General features: G+C 37.5%; 1 protein-coding gene across 1 annotated transcript; it reads right to left on the bottom strand.

The window, feature by feature from the left end:
* Positions 1-1,669: 1,669 nt before the first annotated feature.
* mpx (myeloid-specific peroxidase) lies at positions 1,670-12,845 on the bottom strand. Its single transcript, XM_046860359.1, is given in 14 exon segments — positions 1,670-2,406; positions 2,663-2,900; positions 3,473-3,604; positions 3,607-3,642; positions 3,940-4,198; positions 4,735-4,895; positions 5,532-5,895; positions 6,257-6,463; positions 7,788-7,917; positions 8,058-8,190; positions 8,573-8,748; positions 9,827-9,923; positions 11,899-12,036; positions 12,745-12,845. Coding segments are annotated over 13 exon segments (2,202 nt in total). The 5' UTR covers positions 11,966-12,036; positions 12,745-12,845; the 3' UTR covers positions 1,670-2,204.
* Between the last annotated feature and the right edge of the window lie 7,383 nt (positions 12,846-20,228).

Consider the following 20,228-nt stretch of genomic DNA (forward strand, 5'->3'; position numbering starts at 1 on the left):
GCGATTCGCACTGGATCTCCGCAATGGTGTCAAAATGCCGACCTTTAAGCCAGATCTCCATCTTGGAGAAAAGGCTAAAATCTGCAGGAGCCAAATCTGGTAAGTAGGGTGGGTACCGAAGTGAGATCATGTGGATTGTTCTCCGACAATCATCATGCACCAGCTCCAGAATGGTTTCGAAATTTTTTGGGGTTGAGGTCATTGAAGCTCTTCCTGATCTCTCATCGTCTTTCAGTGATGTTCTTCCGCTTTTAAAGCGTGCGTGTCATTCAAAACACCTCGAATGACTGATTGCAGCATCGCTGTATGTCAATCATATGCCATTTCGGACGACTCAGTGGCAGATTTGCCCAGTTTCATGCAGAATTTCACGTTTGCTCTTTGTTCTAACTTGTTGTTCGTGATTAAATTGCACACGTGGTAACGAATGTGGTCAAAATAGCACCAGTTAGCACCATTAGTCTTAAAACCTTGTAAAACCACCTCATAACTATCCCGTAGATAGCTTCGCAGACAATCCGAGTCTCTTGCGAATCCAGTGTTTACACTTTCTACTACTTTTACACTGGATTTGAATGTAAGCATAAGTTGGAGCCTTGTAAATGAGAAAAGGATGATCTAAAATACTAAAAAGCACTACCATAAAATAGCACCTGGGATCGAAAGGCATGCAACTATATTTTATTTGTTTTATTAGAATGTGTTCCAGGGTGGAATTGTAATGTAATGGAGCCCATAGAAGCCTCTTACACTCGTTCCGAATCATTTTCTTCTCAAATTCTGCCTCAAAACCACATTCAGTGATGTCACAGTCGATGTCACACAGAGTTGCTGATGCGGCTTAGGGCACATTTGGATTGTATATTATTGGTTTTAAAATGGCTTCCACGGACAATACTGACCCATCAAGGAAATTTGATGTGTCCATGTGTGCATTGACCCTTGAGATATAATGTAGCCTCACCAGAAGGTTATTCAGGAGGTTATTCTGCCACACACATAGTATTCCCTTAATTGGCTCCAGAACCTGATCATGATACAGCCTTTACTGCTAGTGAAGTAATGATCTCCTTCATTCATTTCTTTTTAGGCTACAGTTTTTTAAAAATGTTATTGTGATTGAAGGGTCCAATCATGCACACTAATAACTTTAGGCTTTAACAATGAGATAGGATTGGACCAATTTGACACAAATTTGACAATCAATAGTCTATAAGTGTACACTAGGACATTATTGTCTGGTTTACACTCCGGAAACGTTGTGAATAAAGTCATTTTAGTGCCACCTACTGGCAATAGACCATCAAATCGCACCATCCTAAAGCTCACACTACAGTTGGAGCATTTTATTCACCAAATGCTAAATTATAGGAGCACTCCATTCATGTGAGGTGGAGGATATATTAATGTGTCCATGTATGCCTCAATATATGATCTCAGATTTTAAGCTAATTTATTGCTCAGGAGCTGCTGGTTCCATCAGAATGTATTAGAGTGTAGAAAGGACTCTCAAGTGTCTCTATTGTTTTTACAAGGATATTTAAAATTTCAACTGTTTAGTAAACAAAAAACATAACAAATGTTCGGAAATTTTACCCATTTCAGACCCATTCAAAAATGAGTCTCAAACCTCATTCAGATCTTTGTTGATGTTACACAGACTTGCTACTGTGGTTTAGGACAAATAACAACTTTGTCTTATTTAATCAGGAAAAACATTTTATAATAATTCTCAGAGCAGCACATGGAATTAGATTACAGTAACACATTCTGTTTCCAATGTGAGAAAAAAGTCTTTTGAAATATCATTTTCCCGTCATGTAAATAAAATACAATTCTAGTAATTTAATTAAAACATAAAGATGGAAAATGTTCATAGATAGTTCCACAGGTTTCCAGGGAGACCATTGGTCCAAGAGGGATGATGGTTCAACTGCACTGGTAGAAGAAGTAGGCAGAATTTAGAACTATAAGAACTGTAAACATCTACAAAACTGTCTTTTTTTTTTTTTTTTACACAGGACACAACAAATCACAGACACTTTTCCAGTTTTTCATGTTGGAACAAATCTCCAAATCTTACAGTCTTCACTATTCTAAAGCATGAGGACAGCTGAGTATAACAATTCAGCTCTTAATAACTAGACACTTTTTAACTAGAACTATGATTTATTTATTTTTTTCGTCTTGCTTGCTTTCACTTGTTAATGTTCCGCCCATGCAGTCAGGTCGACCTCCTGAATGTTTTGGCAGTTGATGAAGCCTGGTTTGTTGCGACTTAGGAGGAAAGCATCCCTAGGAACTCTCTTGATGCCCGTGTTGTCACAGATGATGCGAGATAGAGACACTTTGGATAGCGCGGCTTTCTGGGCTGGTGTGAAAACACCACTTTTCTCCCACCAGAGTCTGGGTGCAGAAATAACGGAGATGAAAAACAAGTCATGTCTCCTGATCTTCAGATAATTACCCATGTATTATTCTAATCCTGATACTAAGCACTAAAGGAACAGTCTTTTATTTGTCTATTTCTGTGTAAAAAACTCTGTTTATGAGCATTAAAAAAATGGTCATTATCAATAAACTCATCTGGTCGCATATGAACCTAATACAGACATGACAGGTGTAGTCATTTTATTCTGTAATTTTGTTGAGGACACATTACCTGTCTCCTTGGCGGATCTTCTGAAACTGGGTGGCAATGAGACAAGAGAACAATGGCCCGACTCGGCCTCCGGCGACAAACGGTTCAGCAATACCTCCTGCCCAGATGTCGATGTTATCAGGAGAGCCGTAGAGGTCCAGGAGTTTACGTGCCATATTTGTATTATTCAGCACAGTCCCCAGTTCTTTGAAATTTTTGGGTGTGGACAGGCCACAAAATTTCCGCCATGCGTTATAACCTAATAGGAAAAAATATATATTCAAACATGTGCGGTGAATGTGTTCTTTCTGTCTGGTGGCATGACTGTTTGTGTGTCATTTCTCTCTGCCTGTCTGCTTGTCTGTCGGTTTGTCATTTATATCTGCCTGTCTGTGTGTCATTTTTGACTGTATGTCTGTCTGTCTGTCTGTCATTTTGTCTGTCTGGCTGCCTGCCTGTTTGTAATTTCTGTCTGTCTGTCTGAGTGTAATTCTGTCTGTCTGTCTGTCTGTCTGTCTGTCTGTTTGTCTGTCTTTCTGTCTATGATTTTTTTGTCTTTCTGTCTGTCTGTCATTTTCTCAGTCTGCCTGTCTGTTTGTCTATCTGTCTGTCTTTCCTGTCTGTGTGAAGCTGTCTGTCTATTTGTCTGTTTTTCCTGTCTGTTTATTTCTGTCTGTCTGTCTGTCTGTCTGTCTGTCTGTTTGCTTGTCTGTCATTTCTGTCGATCTGTTTGTTGTGTGTCATTTTGTCTGTCTGTCATTTCTGTCTGTCAGTGTGTCATTTTGTGATGTGTGTGTGTGTGTGTGTGTGTGTGTGTGTGTGTGTATACACCTTGCAGGCCATGATCTCGGCTCCTCTGCAGGTTAAGTGATCCCAGGTCCTGGGCGAGTTTGCTGGTGAAAGCAAAAAGTCTTTCTCTCACAGCATCAACCAGAACCCCATCCTGCTTGTTCAGCTTTGCCGACGACTAATCACCCCCCGAATCTGAGGATCAATCCCACCTGGAGGCGAAGTATAAGGTAAAACTCAATCATTTTAACAGATTTTGTTAAAATGTTGGGAGTATAAGCAATATATCTGACAGAATTAACCATGTTATTGAGTTGCTTATCATGTGTTTTTACACCTTTAACCTCTTGAGTAGCATATTGTGCATTCGCAATTCCAGAATTTCATGTTCTAAACCACTAAAACACTAGAAACCCTAGTGGTGTGAAGCAGTATAGATAAAAAATGTATCTATAATATTTACGTAGTTCCACAAGGGTTTTGCAGAAAGATGAATTTTATTAACTTACCTTCAAATATAATTCTCCAGGGTGTAAAGAAGGCTTTGTGCAAAGGAACGCTGGGGAAACGTGGATGTTCCTGGAAGGTTTCATTCAGACGGAAGATGAGGGGCTGGAGGGTGGCGTGGGCGAAGCGGTACGCAGCAGTGGCGAAAACGTTGGCGATGGTCGGGTTGACGTTGGGGTCGTAGCCGGGATACCTGCCGAGCTTCTTGTTTGCAGCCTCCGTTCCCACGATGAGTGGCAGATAATCTCTAAACACTATGATCTACAAGACACAGCATGGATATTTTTCTGTGAGTCAAGCACAGAGAATAGTTAACTTTATGGTCAAATCCTTGTGGAGATTTGTGCTCATTTAGCCACAAGGGTGTTAGTAAAGTCAGGTACTAAAGTACAGTAGGTGAGGTTAGAAGGCCTGGGGTGCAGTCAAAGTTCTAATTCATTATGTTCAATAGGGCTGAGGTCAGCATTCTACAGCAAGAGATCTTCCACTCCAGCCCATGTAAAAGCATATCTTCACAGGAGCATTGTCTTGCTGGAACAAGTTTCTCCTAGTGCAAGTGAAGGGAAGATTTTATCTTACCACATGCATCTTAATGAATGAACCACACATGGCTGAAAAAGTCAGGTGTCCCAGTAATTTTGTTTATACAATGTGTATAAGCCCAAATGTCGAAAATCTATGGGACATTTGACCTTATTGGGCCAAACAGGACTCTGCGTCTCTTTATACCATATTGGTTTTTTTCTTGTTTTCGTGATTCCACAAAAGTCTCAAAAATGTCTGTGTATGTGCTGTACCTGATGGAAGGCTCCCATGATTTTCCGAGCTTCCTGATAAAGCTGTTCGCTGCTCCATTGTGGGTTTATATCCTGCAGAGCACGGGCAAGCCGGTTGTGTTCTCGCAAAAAGAGTGTGTGCAGCGAAGTGAGAGCGATGTTCTCGTCCACACGTGCATCACCTGCACACATCAGTCATTCTTAGCTATTTGTGACTGCGTTATTAGGCGTTATGCATAAAAGGACCATTTTGATCATTGTTTATTGCTGTCAGGATCTTCCGGTTTTGCGGTGCGCACTTTCGGGTCGGCGGCCATCTTGCCCTTTTTCCCGCACCTCCCGGTATTTAAGGCGACCCAAGACTTTAGCTCAGGGCCATATTATCTCACCAGCTTCCTAGTCCCTGAGTATACTCTTGACGCCCTGCCTGTTCTAAACCCTTTGCCTGTTCCTGTTCTTGATTCTGTTTCTGTGCCTGTTCCTGTTCCTGATTCTGTTCCTGTGCCAGTGCCTGTTCCTGATTCTGTCCCTGAGCCCTGGTTTTGACTTTGGACTGTTTTTCATTTTTTGTGTTTTTGCTCGGCCTATGTTTCTCTGTTTGCTGGTTTTGGTGTTTTGGACTGTTTTTTGATTTTGATTTTGGTTTCCCTGCATTGCTCTGTCTCCTGGCTACCTTTTTTCATTAAATCCTCCCATCCAGTCCCCACTCACTTGCTTTTCTTACAATTACTATTTCTATTATAGATGTTTGTGTATCATATTCACATATATAGCAAAATTAAAGACATTTACCAGTAGGGCTTGAGTTCTAAACCCACCTGCAATAAAACACGGCACTTCCTCCAGGCCTGTGGTGTTCTGAATGCGATTGCGTGTGGCGCATATATTGCTGTCCAGATTGGTAAAGGGCAGCAGCTCACGCCCGTTGTCCTGAAATCTGTCGTTGACACGCAGGAAGCCCGCATCATTGGAGAGGTCTCTGAGTTCTTGAGCGAGCCCAGCCTCAGAGCCATACAGCTGGCCGACATCCAGGAATGATGTCAGAGTGTTGATCTGCTGCCGCACCTGCGGAACGCCTCCAAACATGTACGCACCATTTCCAGAGCCACAGGTGGGCGCAGAGCGAAAAAAAGGGAGGCAGTTGTTGGGCCCCGAGGGCAGGCGAAGGTCATTCTTAGGAATCTAAGAAAAATATTAAAAAAAATAAAATTAATCTGATTTCAAACATGTGAATTCACAGCTCAGTGTTTGCTTGAAAAATTTTTTGTGCATGACTGTGGCAGGTGTTTGTGTGTGTGTGTGTGTGTGTGTGTGTGTGTGTGTGTGTGTGTGTGTGTGTGTGTGTGTGGAGGAGGGGTCAAGATGCTAGTGTTGGGCCCTGACCCCTTAACTGCTCAGTTGTATAAATAAGATAAATGTAAGTCGCTCTGGATAAGGGTGTCAAATGCCAAATGCCAAATGCCATAAATGTAAATGTGTGTATATATGTGTGTGTGTGTGTGTGTGTGTGTGTGTGTGTGTGTGTGTGTGTGTGTGTATGTACTTGGATTGGGAAACATGGCTCTGAGCGCTCGCAGCTCGCCCCACATTGGATGCCGTTGCTAAAGGACCGGATGCTGGGTGACACGGGGGTGAAGGACAGGTCATGGTCGTTCCACTGGCCAAAGAAGGTGATGAGGAATGTGTACTGACTATCTCCTTCAACATTTTGTTCCTGTGTGCTGAAAATTCGGTTTGACACCAGCCTCACCTTAAACACAAAAATGAAAAAGAGGATGAGGATTAGAACAATTGTTCCTGAAGAAGAAGGTAGAAAATACTCAGTTGTGGCTGCAGGGTCTTAGATACAACTCTGAAAAAAAACCTTGAGGAAGAGCTCCATAATTCGAGATATGAGCTCAGATGTTCATCAACCATAAACCAGACTCTCTACAAATGGAAACTACTTGAACTTGAACTAATGGAAAAAGGCTTTGCCCTCAGGACAATTTGCTATGTTCAGTGTGGCCAATATTTGCTAAGATCTCTGAGACTACCACACCTGCAGTGAAGCACGGTGGTGGCAGCAACCCACTGAGAGTTATTTATGGGTTTTATATATGCTCAAACAAATTGTAATCAAAATTAAGGATTTATTTTTATAACTAAACCTTGATTTTCTACTTAAACTTGTCACATAATAATTAATAATGTGACTTATCATAAAAAAAAGTTTCACAATTTTACTGCAACAGAGGTGAATACTTATGCAATCACAACTTTTCCATTTGTGTTTATGAATAATTTTGCCAACAATACTGACTTTTTCCCAGCTTCAAAGTGCATTTTACTTTTATATTTACATCCCTGATCAGATGCCAATATCCAGAGCGACTTACAAAGTGCTTTAAAGTTGCCATCAATAAAAACATTGTAATATTGGTTCACTACAACAACAGAGTAGAGCTTTTACCATTCTTTATATGTCTACATTATCTAGTTATTGCAAAATTCAGAAGGTGAATATGGGAGGTGGTAGCTTAGTGGTTAGTAAGACCCTAAACCCCATAGCGTGCTTAAATGTATGATTAAAATAAATTGAGTTAAGCTCTATTAGCTTATATCATCGCTAAACTTGTGTAGACCCTGACGTCAGACACCTCAAACCACTCTGCACGGTCTGGGGACCTGCCGGCGTTAAAACCAACAATATAGGCAAAATCACAAAACTCTAACGACATTACATTCGGCATAGCGAAATAAGTTAAACGGCGGATAATGAGGTGACATCATGTGACGCCACTGGCACCATCCCCCCCACAAAATGGTGGCAATACCAGGCATGTAACGTTTAGAAACCCTCGTCTGGCTAAGGACAATTTCATCTAATTTTTGGCATTTTGCCACTTTAAGTACCACTCATATTTCCTTCAGGAAATGTCCCATTCTAGTTTTTAGCTGCTTTGTGGTTCAGATATCAAAGAAACACATTCTGTAATGTACAGCCTGTTTGGAATTTGGTTTCTTTACATATCAAGAGACTTAACATTAAAATCCTAACAGTATTTTTCAAAAGTCATACTATTGTGGCATACCAGAGGCAGCACAACACCATTATAGAGCCTGTTTTGGTTCCAGCCTTTAGGTTGAGAGATGTTATCTTCATAAACAGGAGGTAGCCAGCGGGTGAATGGCGTGTTTGAAGCTCCCTGAAGTGGATTATTCCTATAGATTGAAAAGTCACAGCAGTGTGTATTAGAAGAAACCTTGTACATGGCAATAATGTGTGTGTGTGTGTGTGTGTGTGTGTGTGTGTGTGTGTGTGTGTGTGTGTGTGTGTGTTCCTTTGTCGATGCAAGACTCACAGGTTGTTGCAGACGCTGGAGGCGGTGCGATATTTGTTAAGATTTGGTGTTGTTCTGCATGAAGGTGGCAGGGTTTGAGCGAAACAGCCAGTCAGACGCATGATCGTCTCGAGGTCAGCAGGAGTAAGCAGGGCTGAGAGAAAGAACATACAAATAGGGTAAACACACACACACTGCACATAAAACAGCACAACCACAATCGCTTCCAAGCATAAATATTCAAATTTTGCTCAAGGATATTGTTGTATATATTTTTTTTTATCCTTTTATAGTTTTTGTAGAACATCTATAAAACATACTAGTTCCTGTTATCACTTACATTATAGCAGCTACAAACAGTCATTCCCTGACTGGTTTATAGTTTCATTTTAAAAACACAATAAGGTGCTCTTTCTGGGAAAATAGCCTCATTGCATAAAGTAAATAAAATAAAATACAGTACGTGAAGGAAACCTGATAAACCCTGCTGATGCTCAACCTAAGAACGTCATTTGTAAGTACGATTTGCGTCAAACCTGTGGCGTTGATGGATCTCTTGTGTGCATGGTGTGTTTTCTCTTCAATGATCCTCAACGTCTGCTCCAGGTAATCTGCACTTCTCACGGCTTCACGTGCCTTCCGACTTGGCTGCTTCATCAGACGCAGGACATCACATGGTTTGAAATCAGCCCTGCGAACCCTGTCAAGGCTCCTGTTCAGACACACACACACACACACACACACACACACACACACACACACACACACACACACACACACACACAGATATAAAACATAACTTTGCTATAAAACTTCACTATAAAAACAAATGTAAAATGCTCACATTTCAGTGTGTAGTCGAGTACAACATTTTTGAAGTTTGAGTTTAGCTTAATTTTTTTACATCTTGTTTTCTACCATCAATATATAACCAAAATATCAGTATATTGTTAGTCAGGTTTTCACAAATGACCTTCACACATATGTTCTTATTGCTCTTATATTGAGCTCCAATCTTCTAGGAATATGTTGTGGGGATTTGTGATCATTAGGCTACAAGAGCGTTAGTTAGATTAGACTATGACAATGGTCAGGAGGTCTGGGGTGCAGACAGAGTTCGAGTTCATCCCAAAGTGGGGTTAAAGTTCTTTGTGAAGGACATATGAGCTCTTTAATATTAAACTTAGCAAACCATGTCTTTATGGCGCTCGCTTCATGTACAGGGGCCGCGTCATGCTGAAATAGGTTCATGCCTCTAATAATAATAATGATAATAATAGTAATAATAATAATAATAATAATAATAATAATAATAATAATGATAATAATAATAATAATAATAATAATAATAATTGTGTCGGAAGATCTACACTTTTCATCCTGCTATTCCGTTCTTTTTCTCTTTGCACTAGAAAGAAAATAGGTGTGAATTGTTTCATTTGTTGATAAACTGGAACATTCTCATGTTGTGTAGAAGAAATGCAAAAATTATAATCTTAAAACACTACTATGATTGAAAGGCTAGTATTTTATAACTTTAAACAAGTTTTTTTCAAGATTTAAACTTGCGATATCCAGACAATTGGGCAATTTGGCTTTTCATGGCTTTTCAATGCTTCTCGTTCTGCTGCAGTCCTGCAGAGTTTCTGTGGCTCTTATGTTTTAATTTTCATGATCTTGTTTTTACAGTTTTCACATAGTTCACATTTTGTTCGTAAAAGCGTACTCGATTCCCCCTCTGGCCTCTCTGCTCCCCTCTACTACAATGTCTTATAGAAGTGAGGACTCACGTTTGACGAGAGAACAGATAAGTGTCATCTACGAGTCTTTTAGCTTCCTTGACAGCATCCAGAATAAAAGACTGGCTCAAACTGTTCTCTTCAGATCCTGTACAAACACACAGCATAGCAAAAAGTCATTTATCTGAAAATGCACAGAATAATCAGGCTGAACACAAAGCAAGAGAACCGAACAGAATCATGACTTGCAGTATTATTAAAGATCTTTCACATGATTAATGGACGTGTTCTACAAACTCCAGACCATTTATATAAATTGGAACAGTTTGATGCCAGTTAGGAGTAACAACCTCAGGTGTGGCCATTAGAGAAATTCTGAATCTTCTCAATGCTTGATCAAAGATTTATAGTAAATAATTCTTCTACAATTCTCATATAAAGAATGCTAATCAGACACTAAGGCAGAAACATGGTCAAAAACAGACAGAGTTCATGCATTTCACAAAGAGTGAAACAAAATCCAAACCAAGGATGATCCATTTTTGCAACAAAAAAACAACAACAACAACAAAAAAAACAGCTTGGCAGTAGACAAAGAACAAGAGTTAGAGTGAGCCTATTGTTTTCTTGAGCAAAAGTCTTTAAAAATGGTGTGTGTGTGTGTGTGTGTGTGTGTGTGTGTGTGAGTTTGTGTGTTTGGGTATCTATGCTTAATTAAGAAGATGTAGAGTCAGTGCTGGAATATGTGTGTGTGTGTGTGTGTGTGTGTGTGTGTGTGTTACAGGAATTGGAGGGCCAACATGATTTGAAGGCTGTAGTATCTGGTAGGAATTTTAATAAAAGAACGGCAATGACTATACAACAATATACAGTCCTCCAGACATGTGTATATAGTGGCTCATTTTAAGCAGGTGCCTTTGTTAAAAAATGTACTTTTCTAATTTGCGTCATAGAAATGTTTTGCATTTCAACATTTCAGATAAATAATTCAGGACCACCGGACAATTTATTACGGTAGTAACATACAAATAACAAAAAATAATATAAGCCAAAGAAACTTTCCATGCACTATACACAGGTTTGTATAAAAACATGACTCTCTTTTTACTGTAAAATCTAATAAAACACACTTGGAATCTATTTATTGGAAACTAATCTATGGCAGGGTGGTGTGATATGGCCTGATCCTATGCAGAAGAACCTGATTTTCTATACAATTGATTTTATACGATGTATGTGATTATTATTTACGTACTTTTACATCCTGATCATGTTTACATGTGGAAATTCAATTTCAGAATCTCTCCAACTCCTGTTTTTTTGTTTAGACAGAGTTCAGACAGAATGGTAAACAAAACAAAGGCATCCACAGAGAATTAGACCCTTTTAACTTTTCTTTTTTACTTATCTGAAGATTTCATACGTTCAGCAAACACGAGTGTTTCGGTTTCATAATGGCAAAAAAAAAAAAAAAACGTGCCGGAAATGTTTCTTTACAGTTTTTGTTTCATTTTTCGACCGCACCCTTCAATTAAAGGAGAATTCTGAACATTTTGTCAGCAGTTATTTGTCAATACCAGCAACCTCCTATTTAATTGAGTCTGGTTCAACTTGATCTCTACCTTTATTATAACTATTAATCAGTCAGGTGTCCATAAATTACCTTTACACCCATATGTTCCTATTGCTTTTATAATGTGCTTCTATCTTCTATGAAGACTTTGTGGGGATTTGTGATCAATCAGCTACAAAAGCAAACACTGACAATGGTCAGGAGGTCTGGGGTGCAGTCAGAGTTCGATTTCATCCCAAATGTGTTCAGTGAGGTTGAGGCCAAATGACATATGAGCTCTTTAACCCTTATCAAAATCAGCAAACCAGGTCTTTATGAAGCTCACTTTATGCACAGAAGCATCGTCATGCCTCTCAGTTCCAGTGAAAGGAAATTGTAAATCTGCACCATACAAAGAAATTAAACACAATGTGTTTGTAGAGTTTTTTCTAAAAAACCATATGTGTGACAGTCATGTGTCCACATACTTTTAACCACACCGTCTGTCAAAGGATTCTAGGATTTAATATTATTTCTTGTGAACTGTTTCCTGCTTCTGTATAAAACTCACCTGATACAGTCAGAGAGCTGATCATGCAGCACAGTGTCAGCACCACTGCGGATGGTAAGAGATTCATGGCAACAGTACAGATGGACACACTCCAGATTTACATGAAGGGTATTCTCACTTATTTTCTTCTTTTTTAATCTAAAGAAAGGGGGAAAAGTTTCAAACAATATTCCAAAAAGAAAAAAAGAAAACTTTTTTTTTCAGGTTACCACATATTTTTTTTATTTTTTTTAGTTTATTTCTATATATAAAAAGAAACCAGTTAAAATAAACAATATATAATCTGATTTATTTTTATATCTTAAATATTTTTTTAATACTTGGTAACCTGAAAAAAAATTATTTTCCTTTATATATATATATATGACCAAAGATTTATAATAAATAATTATTCAACAATTCTCATATAAGGAATGCTAATCAGACACTAAGGCAGAAACATGGAATAAATAAATATATATATATATATATATATATATATATATATATATATATATATATATATATATATATATATATATATATTTGTATTTCACTACACAAACCACATTTTATCAAAATCATAATCGACAATAGAGAAAACATTTTTAAACTGGGACAAATAAATGTTTAAATCTTTATATTTTTGATTTTCCTTTTAATTATTATTATTTTGTTTCCATTCAGACTAATACATTTAAATACATTTGTGCTCAGTAAAACCATACATTGTGAAACTAACCAAAATCAATCCCATTAGCAAAGACAAAAAAAAAAATAATAATAATTCACATAAAGATTTTTGAATTTAGTTTCTTTGATTAAAAAAAATAACATTCATAAAATAATACAATTGTAGTTGCTCACCTGTGTGTTGACTCTTTGGCTGTAATAATGGGTGTGGTTATGTATGGACGCAGGGCATTTATATATAGTCAGCAGCATATCATAGGTGCATCGCACTAGTGAGCAATTTCTTAGCATTTTATATGGGTGCATTTCCTCCTTCCTCTTATTGTCATTGTTTTACATTCAAATGGGATTAATAATCATCCACCCATGTGGGCTTTCCAAATTGTCATCAGCGAGGCGCATGTGTTACAATTAATGTGTAATTAATTATCTAATTATTTCATTATTTATTGTTATTAATAATAAAAGAAGCAAAAGGTCTGTATTATGCGGTTTGTTTTTAGCATTTGTATTGTATTTCCTCCAGATTTCACATGCCTGACCCTTTAAATAAAGCATACTTCAAAATCTATTTCTTATTTTTGAATTATTTCTAGATCAATTATTTGCTTGCATCAGATTCTGCCTAACTGTGTAAAAAATGCATCTACCAAATGTGCAGTGCAGACAGGAAAAAAACATAACACGTCAAAACATTTATGGCTGCGGATCTCAAAATACTTGCTTATACATATTAAATACCTTTTCATGACATTATGGTGTGTTTAATTCTATTAAACTGACAGCGTACTTAAATCCCAAACACATATTTATATATAAAATTCATATTTAAAATCTACATAAATTTGGGTTGTCTTCAGGAAAATGAAGAAATCAAGTTTTTTGTAAAATACCTGTTTGACTTGATTTCTTATAGTTATAAAATCCTTCTGTATTGCAATCTGTGCATTGTTTTTTTTTTTACATGATATGTTCCTGGATGCAAAAATAAGGGAAGTCCCTTAATTACATAGCAGTTAAGGAGTGTCCATTATAATGAAGTGTACAAATACTTTTGGATCGTTTACAGATAATATCTTTGACTCTTTGACTCTTCGACTACGAGAAAATGTGTTTCCTTGTCTGCATACTTCCTTCTGCAACCTGCTGAAACGAAACATTGGAAAAAAGGCTTGGTTTAAAATAACTTACTAAGACAGAATTTACTACATTTACTTTATACCACATACTACAGTAAATACTACATACACTGCAAACTGCTGAGAAAAACTCGATATTCTACATGCTGTACTGCATACTACAGTATATACTACAGGTACTTTATAATAGATTAATGATTTACTACATACAATATAATACACTATATACTACATAAACTTCATAGTACATAAAGCATATACCACACTATATACCACATTCACTGCATACTACAAATAAATACTACCAATTATTTTATATACTACATGCCATACACACTACTGTAAATGCTCTATACTGTGCTGGACAGTAGGCACAGTAAATATAAGTACACAAACCATGAACTTGAGTTAAAATAGAGATACACTTGGTAAAATATTACTCCAATAAAAGTAAAAACGCTCCCTTTAAACTTTTACTTGTACAAAAGTATTTGCCTTCAGGGAAAGGGGTTTGTTCACCATTTCCAGACCAGTGAACACGAGCGGTCCCACTGGATTACAGCCTCTGAGGAGCGCTGCAAATTTTTTTGTCATGTTATTTGACAAATATCGATTCTGAACTGCATCAGATGATAGGTGCAAAGTTGTGTTTGTAGTATAGAGATTTGGAGCTTGCTTTAGTAAAATGGTTTTCACCCTCCATATGTGAAATGCCTCTCTCTCTCTCTCTCTCTCTCTCTCTCTCTCTCTCTCTCTCTCTCTCTCTCTCTCTCTTTTCTCTCTTTGAGAGAATGTGGAGAAGTTGGAGGAGTTCAGGTACCTGGGGTCAACAGTGCAAAGTAATGGAGAGTGTGTTAGAGGAGTGAAGAAAAGAGTGCAGGCAGGGTGGAGTGGGTGGAGAAGAGTGATAGCAGGAGTGATTTGTGATAGAAGAGTATCTGCGAGAGTGAAGGGGAAAGTTTATAGGATTGTGGTGAGACCTGAGATGATGTATGGTTTAGAGACAGTGGCATTGAGTAAAAGACAGGAGGTGGAGCTGGAGGGAGCAGAGCTGAAGATGTTGAGGTTTTCGTTGGGAGTGACGACGATGGACAGGATTAGAAATTAGTTTATTAGAGGGACAATGCATGTAGGACGTTTTGGAGACAAGGTGAGGAAAGTGAGATTGAGATGGTTTGGACATGTGCAGAGGAGGGACATGGGGTATATCAGTAGGAGAATGCTGAGGATGGAGCCACCAGGAAGGAGGAAAAGAGGAAGACCAAGGAGGAGGTTTATGGATGTGGTGAGGGAAGACATGCAGGTAGTTGGGTTGAAAGAGGCAGATGTAGAGGACAGGGGGGTATGAAGACGGATGATCCGCTCTGTGACCCCTAATGGGAGGAGCTAAAAGAAGAAGAAGTAAATACTCTTAATGGCCACTTTAACAGGAACACCTGCTCATTTATGCAATTATCCAATCGGTACTTAATGAGGCTGCAAATCATGCAAAACCAAATCAATAGACTCACTCTGCCTATTGCTCTGTTTGTGGGGTAATCATTGTACTGTATTGTGTTATTTGCACACGTTTGTACACTTTATGTAATACAGTGTATAGTTGCAGTTAGATCTGTGTTTTATGCAGCACCATGGCCTTGGTAAAATATTCTTTCTTTTAATTTTTCCATTTTGAGACACCATATTAATCAGAAAGGTCCAAGAATATCAGCCAGACTGTTTGAGCAGTAATTGTTGCTATATCAGTGAATATCAGAGAATTGCTTTCATTTTGTTTATTATTTCTTCACCTTACCTTAACTTGTAGCTAAATTCATTTTTGTTTCAATTCGTTTCACCTGCTCCCTGTTTCTTGCAATATTATTTATTATTGCTAATTAAACCCTTTTCTTCCTCCAAGGTTTTGTCATAAACACAAAAACACACATTGATGTAATATTACATTTTCTCCAGAACCCTTTCACCATTCTGCTACCTGTATGTATCTAATTATTCATGTCCTTTCTGAAGAAAAATGTTGTTCTCCTTCCTTCTTTGAGTCACGTACTCAGATTTGCGTCATTGACACTATTTATCTGTTCACAATATCACATCGCTCACATGGGTAATTAGTTCAATTGCACTTAATTCGTTTTGTGTGTTTAAAAGGTTGCGTTCATCTGCTTCATAAGACAAATTACCACATTTCTTTATTTCGCATTCCATTAATCATGACAGTTTGTACTATTTGAGATCGGTTTGAAAATCTACAAGCAAACAGAGAGAAACTTAAAAAAACAATAGATTTTTAATGATTAATGATGTTTTAGGTCTATTCTGAAAACTTCACCTGACATTTAGCAAAACAGGAAAGTTTGCATTAAAAACAATACACCCACGAATGGCTGAATTCCTAAATTAGTCACATGATTCTGGATAAGTTCTCAGTAAAGGAAAAAATAAAATTCACGTGCCGTTTCATATAAGGAACACATTTTTTTCACTGATGTAAAGACTAAAACGTGTAAAACGAATAAAACGTGAGGTAGGCAATTATAGAGTTACAGTCCGGTCCATAAGTATTAAACATTGACACCATTGTGGTTATTTCACCTCTTTAGATCACTGCAACGGATTTTAAATGAAGCAATGAGTTCCACTTCGGGAACTCTAGCTGCGTCGAAATGCTTTGGCAACGCAGGGGGCCTATACAGGGTTCCTAAAGCGTTTCGCCGCAGCGTCTCGTTCACTCGGGGAAATAGGGTTACAGTAGTAACCTAGAGACGTTCCTCTTCGGGAACTCGAGCTGCGTCGAAACGCTTTGGGAACGCCCCCTGCGTTGCCAAAGTGCTTTGACGCAGCGTCTCATTCACTCTGGGAACTAGGGTTACGGTTGTAACCTATAGACGTTCCTTTTCGGGAACTTAGGCTGCGTCGAAACGCTTTGGGAACGCCCCCTGCGTTGCCAAAGCGTTTCGACGCAGTGTCTCGTTCCCTCGGGGAACTAGGATTAAGGTCGTAACCTTGAGACGATATGATTGAAGTGTAGGCAGAAAGTGCAATAAGATGCCTCGCCCTCTTTAACGTTGTGATATGTCATATTCACGTGGCAACAACGGTGCTGAGAGAAACAGTTCAGCGAGGAGGAAAATCAAGCTACATATAAAATAGTGGTCACAAATTATTAGTCAGTTTCTAAAAAATAAAATTATAAATAGATAAGTATCTGATGCACACTTTTTTAAATCGATGAATCACATTAACTTTTATGTACCAATGCAAAAAGATGAATCTTACCATCCTACCTAAGAATTACAGCCATATTTTTTTCACATTCTTTCCCTGATTTGAGTTGTTTGTAGGTCTTTCTGCTTTCAGTTTTGTCAGTTATTCAAGAGAATGTAACTAACTGACTCTGGGTCATTATTAATCTGTACCATGAAGAGTCGGCAAAATCATATTTGTTTTGCAGACATTTGACCGAATATGAGCAGTAAAAAGTATAAACTTCATAATTTATCCTGCTTCTCCTAATACCAGTCACCAGCAATAAACAGTAGTAAACCAGTTTTCAGATGTTCTCTTGTATGAGAACTGGGCTACTTTTTTTTCTTCTTTCTTTCTTTCTTTCTTTCTTTCTTTCTTTCTTTCTTTCTTTCTTTCTTCTTCTTTCTTTCTTTCTTTCTTTCTTTCCCAAGTCTATCCTATTATTTTTTGCACTTGAATCTGTGGTTTGCATCTTGACATAAACTCTGTGTTTACATTCATGAACTCTTTTGAATTCTTTCACAGTGATATGCCTGCCTCCTTAGAACTGTTTTTAATTTCACTAGATGTAAAGAGGTTTTTCTTCAAGAAGGAAACACTTAGGAACTCAGAAACCCTTATACTTGTTATTCGTTATATAATAGGGAGGAAAGACTTCTTATTAGTCGAGTGCCTTTTCAGTCAAATTCTTGTGTTGCTAAAAAATCAACACTTTAATAACATCATGGCTGCTTCATTTTTAAATGCTAGTAAATCTAGTAAATAATATGAAAGAAATACAAGGCACCGTTTGGACACAGAGTCAGAAAGTTTACTTTTTTACCAAGTGTAAAGCGCATTTAGTGTCTGAAGTTTTTTAGTACAACAATGACACAAGATTGTACAGCCGAGACGACTGTAGATAATTTAGAGATCTTATATACGGATATGTGCAAGCAGAAAGAAGTGCATAGAAATGGTATCAGCATGTTTACATATTGCACCTGTATGGGTTTATATGTTCTGCACAGGAGATGAATTGTTGGTATGAGTTTCAAGGATCATGAGGTGGATTTCATGAGAGGAAAAGCTGTTCTTGTATCTTGTATTTACTAGAAAGCAGCAGTTATAAGAGGTGGTAGGCCTGGTGTCTGATTTTCGATGCTTGTTTTCTTACTCTCTGATGTACAGTTTGTTAGGATTGGCCAGAGAATAAGATAAGATAAGATAAGATAAGATAAGATAAGATAAGATAAGATAAGATAAGATAATTGTAAGTGATATTGCACACAGGTAATATTGCACGTATTGTAAGTGATATTGCACACAGGTAGTATTTTACACAGTAAAAAACAGTAATAACAGTAACTATTTCACCATTGAATAGTAATAACAGCATGAACAATCTTCTCAGAAGTTCAGACTGTCCTCTGTAGTCTTCTAATGTCTGATCTGGTAGCTGACCCAAACCAGACAGTGCTCGATCTCTACAGGACAAACTTAATGACAGAGTTAAACTGCACCAGAAGCTCTTGTTAGACTGGCTAAGGAAGAAAAACTGCTAAGCCTTTCTCGAGAGGGTGTCAATGCACGCCTTCCATTTCAGGTCCTGTTTATACTTATGTTATGATTCATATAATAGTGTAGCAATGAACAAAGAATAAATTTTTGGTTTTATTCTGATTGTATTATGCCTATTTAAGGGCTCATGGATGTGTATGCTGGATGCTTGACTCATGTGTGTGTATAATTGTTATATATAAATATAAATTCCCTGTTTCCAGGTAAAGCCGGTGGTAGCAATCTTTCTAATTCTTATGCTCTTTGCTCCAGTTTTAGACATAAGATTGAGTAGAAAGTGTGACGAATCCAGTTTCTTTTTTTTCGAACAGTTATTAAAACAAAAAAATAATCTACAATCTTAAATCTTAAATCTTAAATCTGAAGGTCCTACGTAATGACATCTAACAAACAATACAAAATGAAACTGGTGCTTCGGTTCACATAACTAAAGCATACATTCCGAATTATGGCAATATGTAACTAAGCGTTAAATTCACTTACTAAATTGAAGCTATAAAAAAGATAAACAATAAATAATTATGTAAACTTCTGTTTAGCTCTTACAAAGCCATAACTTTATATTTTCTAGATTGGAAACGTCTTCAGGCTTTACGGTTTCACATTAACATGGCGAACTACATTCTTGTTTTGCTTATTCTGCCTGCACGTGTCTCGCTAGATGAATAGGGATTAGCAACTGCACGCATAATGAGTTTATCACACTCTTCAATCAGATTTTTGGTGTGACACGTTATTTTACTGGAAACAAAGACTGATTTTCATCTTAATGATAATGATCGTGCAGATTAACTCAGATCTTTGGTATTTTGGTGTACTGACTAATTCATAGCCAAGAGGTAAGACTTTGAGTGGGGTGTACATACTGACAGGATTCTGCCCTTGTTTATTTTGTTTTTCTCTGTCGTTCCTATGTTTCACCACCAGAGGTCGCCAGAGTGCTCTTGTCACCCATTCGGCATAGATTTTGGAACTCACAGCTAAAAAGCCCGACCTAAATTAAAATGTTTAAAGTTCCTGATAAAAGTGGGCTACAAACACAATTCAAATATCTTTATTAAGAAGACACTTTAATCTTTACTGTCCATTATTCAACGTTAATATTGCAAAAGATAAGTTATAAATTATGAAGTACCGAAAAAAAAAAAAAACATTTCCTGAATAGAAATTTATTTCTTAATATAAATACATGAAATCAGTCCTGGAGTGATCCAAAGTAATGGGTTAAAAGCCACATGGCTCATGAGTTTATATTTAAAATTGAATGACGATATCATGAAAAATGAGATAAGATAATGAATAAGATAATGAAGTGCCATGGATATATGAAAGCCACATGTCTCATGAGTTTATATTTCAAATTTTATGAAGATTTTCCTTACAAATGTGATTCCTACAAGCATTTATCTGAGATTATGTCTGATCCTTTTCTCCATCCCCCTGTTTGAGAGCCACCTGCTAAACTCAGGTGGTCATTCATACTCTATTCATACAGTCTGCATAGAAATGCATTGCTGACTATTAAAGGCTTTTGTGACATGGTTGGCTATTGATATTGATTTGGCATTTATATTGATGACCAGGTAGCCAGACAAGCTTTTGTTTTACAGTCATGGCCATTCATATTGATGTGCAGCCATTTCAATCTCAACAATACACACACACACACACACACACACACACTTACTTTTCAAGCATTTCTCTTATAAAAAC

This window comes from Silurus meridionalis, chromosome 11, assembly GCF_014805685.1.
Source record: "Silurus meridionalis isolate SWU-2019-XX chromosome 11, ASM1480568v1, whole genome shotgun sequence".
Classification (NCBI taxonomy): domain Eukaryota; kingdom Metazoa; phylum Chordata; class Actinopteri; order Siluriformes; family Siluridae; genus Silurus; species Silurus meridionalis.